This window comes from Beta vulgaris, chromosome 4 (genome assembly GCF_026745355.1).
Source record: "Beta vulgaris subsp. vulgaris cultivar EL10 chromosome 4, EL10.2, whole genome shotgun sequence".
NCBI lineage: Eukaryota > Viridiplantae > Streptophyta > Magnoliopsida > Caryophyllales > Amaranthaceae > Beta > Beta vulgaris.
In genome coordinates, this window is record NC_079205.1 from 15,320,607 (window position 1) to 15,330,521 (window position 9,915).

At 37.0% G+C, this 9,915-nt stretch overlaps 1 protein-coding gene across 1 annotated transcript; it reads left to right on the plus strand.

Moving 5' to 3' along the window:
- Positions 1-8,070: 8,070 nt before the first annotated feature.
- LOC125496506 (uncharacterized) lies at positions 8,071-9,543 on the plus strand. The gene has a single exon (XM_048641983.1). The coding sequence runs from the start codon at positions 8,071-8,073 to the stop codon at positions 9,541-9,543; it is 1,473 nt and encodes a 490-aa protein (XP_048497940.1).
- The last annotated feature ends 372 nt before the right edge of the window (positions 9,544-9,915 follow it).

Genomic DNA, 9,915 nt, shown 5'->3' on the forward strand with positions numbered 1-9,915 from the left:
ATTAGGAATGATCAAAACTTAAAGGAGAACAAAATATAAGTAAATGTTTTTAACCACCACATTACAAGAAAATGACACTCTTCTTTTTAACAGCCACACGAGTAAATCTTGAGAAATTCTCAATGGTAGGCTCCTATTTTTTGGAATTCTCAATGGTAGATTCAACTTTTTTTTTTCCATTGCTAGGCCTCAACTTTTCTAATTTACCCAAATGTAGCATTGAGAATTCTAATACTTATGTTAAACTTTAATTTCATGTAAACTTTTCGGTTAAGCTGTCTAGATCATAAAAAGAATGAATTAATGAAATATTTGGACTTGTTAATCTAGTAGTATACACATGAACAATCAATGTTTGGATACTTGTTACTTAAGGCAAAAGCAAGCTTTTAATGCTATGCTAGTTGGTGCCCACTTTAGCCTGAAATTTTACTACACATACGAGTAGTACAATATTTAGCTATCTAGTACATCATCATCATCATCATCCAAATTTACTGCATTAGTCACCATCAATGATAAACTTCTCCTAGGAGTGCTGTCATGTCCACCGTCATCAACTGAAATGTCACTGTTTAGGCACAAACAACCCATTCCTTCTAGCTGTGGCAATTCACATCTTGTTCATTGCCTTGTAGTTCTTAGGAAGTTTTATTGGTTTAGAAATCCGTGGTTGTGTTTCTAATTGTGTTTCTGATTGTGTTACAAAAGGTTGTGAATCATTTGAAGAGCAGTTGAACCAATTATCCAACTCCCTACCTCTTCCTGCACACCTTCCCCTTCCACTTTCTCTACTCCTCCCTGCATCCATGCCCCTTCCACTCCCTCTACTCATCCCTGCCCCTTCCACTCCCTCTACTCCTCCCTGCAACCCTTCCTCTCTCTGCAATATTGGGTGATGGAATAGAATATATTTGGATGCTTTTCCAAAGTTCATCGAGTTGTGAAAAGTTGTGCCAATGAAGGTTCTTGAGGACTTTAAAAAAACTGGAGGACTTAGTGGTGGACTTCCGGCATTGGATTCAACCTAACACTTCTTCTAGGTGTCAACTTAGCAGCTGATGATTCACTGTTGGCATCATTGTCAGTAGTTTCCCAAAATTTGGAGGAATACAACCTCATAGCAGAATTGAGTAGCTCAGAGGGTTTTATTACCTCTCCTATCCATATATGAATGCACTTTTGGTTAGACAACCTACTAAACATTTGCATAAGATCCTTACCGTCATTCAAGGGCCGGTGTTTCATTTTAAGCACATAAGAGTATGCAGGGTTACTAGGATATGATATGTTAGAGTTCTTAGCACAATCCCAATAGTCAATTATTACTAGGTCAATCATGTTCACTTTGTCAAAATCATCAACTAACACATCAACATCCAAAGCCCTATACTGGAAATTCAACACAACGTGTTCACTCCTTGCATTACATATAACATAGAATCAGTTTTCAACAACCCTCATTAGTCATTACTCTTCAAATTTAAAATTTTATAGTTGCACATGCTTCAACTATGAATATAATTCACATGAATCTATGGATTTCCTAAGAAATGAAAAGAAAAACCAAATAAAAAAGATGAACACATTTAACCAACAATATACTACTACTTGCAGATTTGTGATTCTTGTATAAAGGTCTAAAACATTAATTAACCAATGATATATGCCTCTTTATAATTTAATACTCATAGTTGCCTATTAGATTGTCAAACTAGTTTAAAAAAATTGTAGAAACAAGTACTGATTCGATTCCGGGGAGAAGTAAAAGCTTTAGTGGCTTTAACCTAAAGTAAAGACTAGTTATTTTCATCTAAGAAGTACCACTAAAAATCAAAGGGAGTGAATAGAAGTTTCTGTGAATAAAAAGTCAAAAAAAATGAAAATGAAGAAGTAAAAAGGACGTATGGCAGAGAGACAAACAGTAAAAGATTGAGGTGTAGAAGTTGCTACTGCAAACTGTAAATATTGAAGTCAATAAAAATTGATACTTTGAAAATTGCAAGGTGGGTCAGTGCCCACAAAATCGAAGTTCATAAGATTGACATCATAAAATAATACACCCATCTCAATATGCCAATTACAAGGTTGAGTAATATATTAAAAATTTTAAATACAGATTTGAATTAAACAAACCCATTATGCCTTTTCAGCTTTATAATTAAACATCATATTCAAGGAAATCTGAACCAAATATTTATCCTCATAGAATTCACAGAGACAGAGACGAATTGTGAGAAATTATACCAGAAATAGAGCAACATCAATCAAATAAAATTAAGGGTATTCAATTCGGTGTAGTTATACCTTATTTCCTTGCGTTTAATTGAGAAAAAAAAAAATTATATTGCAATTGAATTCCAAAAAGAAACCCTGTTGTGATCAAGGCCCTTTTTCACGAACAAAGCCTGCCAGTAGAATTAGGATCAGTTGAAATTGACAGAGAAAGGAGCAAATTCTATAAGGTTGAATGAAGGATCACCATTTGAATGATGAGTGTTTGAATAGGGAAGATAAGAATTTTGAAGAGGAGGGTAAATGAAACGGGAGTGTGGCAACAGTAAAAAAAAAAAAAAAAAAAAAAAAAAAAAACAGAAAAAGATAGGCTAATTTAGATTTAACATAGTTAGGGGTTAACGCCTAATTAACATCAAACTCCGATAATTAACGAAAAACTATCACTAATGTCACATTTAGTAAATAAATAATTAGATCTGCCATTGAGAATTCTAAAAACAGAAGTCTACCATTAGGAATTTCCCGTAAATCTTTATAGATCCTAAAATTTTGGCTTTTTTCTTCAAGATCTCCAAGACACATGCCTTTTTTTCTTATATAAGAAAAAATTATAGTTTTAAGTTTTGAAATAAATTTACGATGTTAGAATAGTATAATAATGAGCCTCGACTCATGAAGTTTTGTTTTGTTTTCTGAGTAATACTCTACTTAAAGTTATGCGGCTATGTCGCTACGACAATTACGTGATCTAAGTTGATAGACACTAAATTACGCAACTCTACTTACGCTTAAGTTAACTACATGTTACTATATTTGTTATAACTAATATAATATGTTCAATTTCATGAAGTAATGTATGTTTGCCTTGTACTTTCCCAAACCAAAAGTACGGCAGTGAGCCAGTGACACACCAACTAAGCAAGTTAAGTCTTCTACTACTAATCTTTGAATTAATTAACCTAATAATAATGTTTAGGAGTCGAGGTGTTACATAGCACCTCAAGTTTTTCGGATGCTAATATCTCCATTTGTTTCTTTTCATTAAAAAAAAATGCTAAGATAACACATAGATATTAAAGAAAAAATAAATATGCAAGGATATAGTAAATATAACTCGCATATATTTTTTCGAAGCTTGCTTTATACGTCTTTTTCGAATCTCTCAACCTTGATTCTTTGTATACCTTCACTTGCGAGAGTTTTTGTTTGTCTGGATCAGTTTATCACTAGTGGAAAAAAATTCAACTGATACGATCAAAAGAAGGCTTAATGATTCGTTAGTGGGTCGCAATGGTTAGATGTGGAACTGCTAGAACTTAATAGATATGTTCGAAAATCGGAACAGTTGATCAATAACTGATCGGTTGGGCAAGAAAACTGGACCAGTTAATCAACTATACTGATCTGGTTTACTTGCCCAACCAGAGTAGATGAGTTTGTTATGAATCCAAAAAAGTGCATTCACATAGAATCCTACATTGAACAAACCAAGAATATAACAGCAAATAACATGTTGAATCACCAAGGTGTCATTACGAAGAACTACAGCCCATAAAAAAAGCCAAATTAAAACGAAATCACCAAATCAAAGGGATATTCCAGACTTGAGTACTCATTAAACTACAAAATAGCTACACAAAATAACAGAAAATAACTCGAATTAACATAAAAAATACAAACAAAATTCACAATGAAATTACAACATAATTACCAAAAATAACAGCAAATTAACAGCAAAAAAACAAATATACAAACAAATTTTACAACGAAATTACAAAGTAATTACAAAAAATAACACCAATTAAACAAAAAAAAAAAGAAAAGAATTGATCTGAATCTTAATCGAAGAATTTAAAAAATTGAAAAATACAAAGAAATCTGAATATGAGTCAAGGAATTAAATGTAAAAAATTAAATAAATATTCGAGGACAACAAAAATCCAGGAATAATAAAATGAACAAAAAAAAAAATACAAACCCTATTTTGATTGAGGGGAACGGCGACCCGCGACAGCAAGGATGGCGAGGCGGTACAACGAACGACTGGGCGGCGCGAGGTCGCGTTCGTGGGTAAGAGACGAGTGATGTAGTTCGCGTAGTTGGCGTTGAGCAAGGGGATAGAGAGAGGGTAATTGGTGAGTTGTGAGAGAATAGGAGTGAGAACAGGGATTTGAAAGTTGTTACCCTAGTATTAGGAAGAGAGGAGTGAGTTGTGATGGTCTGATGGCCAAACAAAAAACTGATCTGGTCCACTTACATTAACCGGATCAGTTTTGGTTCTTTAAACTAAATAATATAATTCTGGTCGTTATCATTTTTTGTTTTCAATTTTTTCTTGAAAACTAAAAATTGAAAATTGAAAATCATAAAAAGTAGTTTTCACTTTTTCATTGTCAGTTCTCAAAATCATCATGTTTTCAATAAATTTGATTAATTTTTTTTATTCATTATAGGACATATATTATATGACTTTGAAAATTAAAAAACTAAAAAACAAAAAACTATAGTAATACCGAACGGAACAAATTTGATTTTGGGAGAATCGAATCCTTTCTTTGGTATCAATTAACCGTTTTCCGCGAGTGTGGTGTTATCCACAAATAAATTTTAGGGAATTTTATATATGATTAAAATGTAAAAACCATATCTATCCAACAAGAATTACTATTCCCCTAAATCTCATACAATATTATAGATCAATTATTTTATGTAATTACGATCATAAATAGATTCATTTAATAGTAATTAAGTTTGATTTAAAAAAAATTCTTCAAGAATAAAAGCTTACAAAAATAATTATTCATGTGTGTATAATGTAGAGAAAAAATAATTCATTTCGAAAGTGTGTTAAAATTGCAAAAGGAATTCATATCCAAATTGCAGGTCGTATCAATGGAAAAGAAATTGCACGTATCAAATGGATAAGAGAGGGTAGGGTTCCCCTACAAACCATTCGTGCGAAAATTGATTATCGTGCCTATTTTTCTTACGGCTAAATCCAATCTCCTGGTCCATACGAAAAGGAAAAAAGAATTTCACGTTCTTCCTTTCGATCCTTCCTTTTTCTTACGGTTCTCTCTTTTTATCATGACTTATTCCATGGTTTGGGTCATAGCTAACCATGGATTGAGTCATAGCATGAGATTGAGTCATAGTATGATCAGAATACAACCATAAAAAGACCATGAATGCAATCCCATGTTTTTTTATCTAGGTTCATGACTCAATTTTATGGCAAAAAAACATGAATGGAGGTTGCTTTAAGCATTGTTTTATATCCACTGTGACAATGTGACATCTTTTCCATATATTAAGCTGCAAGAGTATGTTAAGCAAGCCTAATTAAAGAAAGCTAGCTAGCATTTGAATTAACTTCAGTACAAGCTGCCTAGATATAAGATATAGGCTCAACTTATCTGACTTTTATAACCAATTAGATACATGCATAAAATATTGGAGTGACTGAACAATGAAACTGTGTTTACTCCAAGTGGGCTTATTGAAATCATGTAATTGGAAGTTTTAGTTAGCGAACTAATCATCTTTCTCTAGATTCTCTCTCTAGATTCTCCCTGATTTTTTCTCTTGCTTATTGCGTTTGGGTCATCAGAGACTTCCTTTGTACCTGGTGTACAGAAGCTTTGGGAACATGGCCTTAAGTCCGGTAACTGGAAATAAGTTTGGGATGGAAATGGAAGTTGAAACTGATCCAGAAGATGGCCATTTACCAAGAGCTCGGGTCAAACATAAAGAAATGCAGGAGTCGCCTCAGGGTGAAAGCAGTTCAATCCCAATAGAGGATGGTCATACGGAGAAGGAAACCAGCCAGGATGAGAACAAAGCCGTACAAAGGAAAGGGGTCAGCTTTACGTGGGTGCCTAATCAACCGGTCAACGGTAGTTCCTTTAGAGATATTGTTGCAGGGTCGTCACAGTGGTTCAAGGAGGCAAAGCAACTGGTGCAAGCATCCATGGAATGGGAGGAGGAGGATGTGGAGATACCGGACTCCCAATTGGCAGTTAGCTTTTCAAAGAAAAGTTACAAAGACTTAGAGAGCCATGGAGGAATACCTTGATGGCAAAGGTGCTGGGGATGCTTATCAACCGGAATTTTTTGGTCGATAGGGTCAATAGGATGTGGAAGACCAAAGATAGACTAGAAGTGATTGATTTAGGTCATGATATTTTCTTATTAAAGTTCCATAATAGTGACGACATGGAACGGGCTCTTTATGGAGATCCATGGTTCATTTTAAATCACTACTTGATGCTGACTAAGTGGAAACCAAATTTCCGGTCTTCATCGTCACTTTTGACAAAATTATGGTCTGGATTAGATTTCCTGAGCTCCCTCTGGAGTATTATGAGAAAGATGCACTTTTTACTATTGCCGGAAAAGTAGGAAAACCCATCAAGGTGGATTATGCTACGGACACTGTGGTAAGGGGTAGATATGCAAGGGTTTGTATTGAATTGGAGTTGTCCAAAGCCCTGGTGACAAGAGTGTGGGTGGCTAAGGCTTGGCAAACAATGGAGTATGAAAACCTTGATTTAGTTTGCTTCACATGCGGCCTGATTGGTCATAGAAAGGATCAATGTCTGATGCAGAAAGAAAAGAACAAAGGCACTTTGAGTATGGAACAATCAACCCAGATGGTGGATGACGATGGTGGTAGTAAGGTTCGCAAAGAGGATATGGAGGTGGTGGACGTAGAGTCAATGGAGGTGGAAAAGGACAGGGAAGAAGCGAACTGAGATTCTAATAAAATATTAGGACAGGATTTATCTCAGATTTTGGAGATGAAAACTCAGGAGAAGAATCAGCCTGGTAATGATGAGGTGGATTACGGGCCATGGATAGTGGTTACAAACTCCAGGAAGAAGGGATATAAGACAAAGGAGGGGAGTCAGGAGAGTCAGAGAAAAAATCCGGAAAGGGGTGAATAAAACAAGAGGGAAGAATGTTAAGGATCATAGGAAGTGGGACCCAAAAGAAGGGAGTAGAAGGAATTAAATATAATAAATGGGATGTCTTAGGAGGAAATGAAGAGGAGAGAGAAAAAAGAGATAAAGGGGAAAGGGGTAATGATAGCCTATCTGCAAAAAAGAGAGTGGATCTTAAAAAAGACAAAAAGCAAATGTGGAGGTTGGAGAATGTGATAAAACGGCGCTGGTGATAGGGGGAAAGGAGAGAGAGTTTACATTGTACGAGGAGTTGGCTTTGCATGGTAATATTGTGTCCGTCCCTCTCCCTTCGAATATTAATACTCCTACTTTTCAGGAGTTTGATCAAGTTCATTCTTTAGAAATCCCTCAGCAAGAAGACACTCAACATGGTAAGACCTCCGATCCCAACACTTCTGAATCCATCTCAATCCCTGAAAAAGTCCCCAATGCATCCTTCCCCACCTCTCCTTCCAGCTCCCAATCAGGTAACTCTCAACCTTTTTCCCACTTTTCCTACACCCCTCCTTTGGAAAGCCATGGCGAAACCTATGACCCTGGAACAAGCCTTCGAACTTCACTTTCATTTGACCCCACCTCATGATGTTCCAACATCACAGAAAACCCGAACCATGGATTTACGATTTCAGTCCAGAGCAAAGACTTCAAGCCCCCAGGAAAAACCCTCCGATTTTTTTTCTTAAAATCCGAAAACCTAGAAGTGGAGGTTTCAAAACCTCAAAATCTAACGGCAGTTTTCATTCTAGAGGAAAAGACGGAAAACCTCCAGATAGAAGTGGAATTTTACAGGGCACCGGGAACCCCCCCGGAGATTTGGGTGTTAATGGTCCCGACGAAGTTGAAGAATGTAAGGGTGGAGGAAACACGAATGGGCCTCCCTCCAAAGAAAAGATCGAAGTTGGAGACAATGGTGTTAGAACTGATGGAACAACCATCACCAACAACCAAACCAGTTCGAATGAAGGCAATAATTTGGAATGTTATGGGAGCAAATAGTAAGGCTTTTCTTTGGCACGCTTTAGACCTAGTGAAGATGCATCATCCAGACATACTGATCATTTTGGAGACGAAGTGTTATAGTTTACGTGCGGATCAAGCTACCAAGAGGCTGGGGTATAGTAATTTCAGAATTATTCCCTCGTTTGGGAAGAGAGGTGGTATTTGGCTGATGTGGAAAGCTGATATAACACTGATGAATTACGCTGACTCTAAGCCGAACCATTTTCATGCTCTCTTCAAAATGAGGGCTAACTTGCCGGAGGTGTTACTAACGGGAATGCATGCTCCTAGTGTGGCGGCGGATCGCAATCAGTACTGGATTGACCTCACCGAGGACTCTCCCCTGAAAGGTACTCCTTGGCTAGTTGCTGGGGACCTGAACGAAGTTCTTAGTAGTGCCGAGAAAATGGGAGGGAGACAGGTGGGGATAGAGAAAGGAAAAAGGTGTAAGGACTGGATGACGGCTAATGCGCTTCTTGATCTGGGCTTTCAAGGGCCTCAGTTCACTTGGACTAATGGTAGAGATGGGAGTGCGCTTATCAAGGGGAGGCTTGACCGTGCCCTCGCTAATGCTGAATGGTTGGATGTTTTTCCAGACTCTAAGGTAATTCACCTTCCCAGAACTTACTCAGATCACTGTCCCCTTCTCATTCTTTTTGATGATAAGCCGAGATCCAATTCCTTTCCTTTTCGATGTAAGGAGGCTTGGATTTATCATGATGATTTTGTTAATGTGGTTAATAATTCCTGGGGTAGATATTCTGGGGATTTTGACATAGCTAGGGCAGACTTCTTACAGAAAGCTAAAATTTGGAATAGGCATGTTTTTGGGAGTCTGGAGTCTAGGAAGAAAAGAATTTTGGCTCGTCTTAGCGGCATTCAAAAGTCTCTCTCTTTGCGTCATTCCACTTTTCTGGCCACTCTGGAGGTGGATCTTTTACGGGAGTTGAATAATATCATGAAACAGGAACGGTGTTTTTGGGCTCAGAAAGCAGGAATTAATAGAGCGAAGCTAGGTGACATGAACACTAAGTACTTTCATACTTTAGCTAAAATTAAAAACTGCAGGAAAAAGATTGTGTGTCTTAGAAACTCTAACAATGAGTGGGTGTCAGATGATGAGACCTTGAAAAAAATGATGACAAAACATTTCCAATTCATTTTTTCCTCTTCACATACCTCCCACAAAAGGAAAAATTCCTTCTCGGGCGTATCAGCTGTTTCGGATGAATGGCGAGTCAAGTTGGAAGTTTCAGTTAGTGAGGTGGAGGTTAGGGAGGCTTTGGCTCAAATGGCTTCCATGAAATGCCCTGGCCCAGATGGGATCCAGGCGGTATTTTAGAAAAAGTTCTGGGATCAAATGAGCCCAAGCCTTCTTACCCTCATTAAAAAGGCTTTCAAAGAAAAAACTATTCCTAGTGGGCTTAGTGATTCCTTCTTAGCGCTTATCCCCAAATCGGACCCCCTAGTGAGATGTACTGACTTCCGCCCTATTTGGCTCTGTAATACAGCCTACAAGCTTCTCACAAAAGTCATAGCCAATAGAATTAAAGTGGTTCTTGGAGATTTGATTCACCCTACCCAAACTAGTTTAGTTCCGGGCCGAAATATCCAAGAGAATGTCATCATAGCCAAAGAAATGGCCTTCTTTTTCAAGAAAAGCTCCCCTAAAAAGAACATCATGGCTTTGAAAATTGACATTTCAAAAGCATAT

Coding starts and splice junctions, on each gene's coding strand:
- LOC125496506 (XM_048641983.1), top strand. CDS start 8,071: ATGGGCCTCCCTCCAAAGAAAAGATCGAAGTTGGAGACAATGGTGTTA.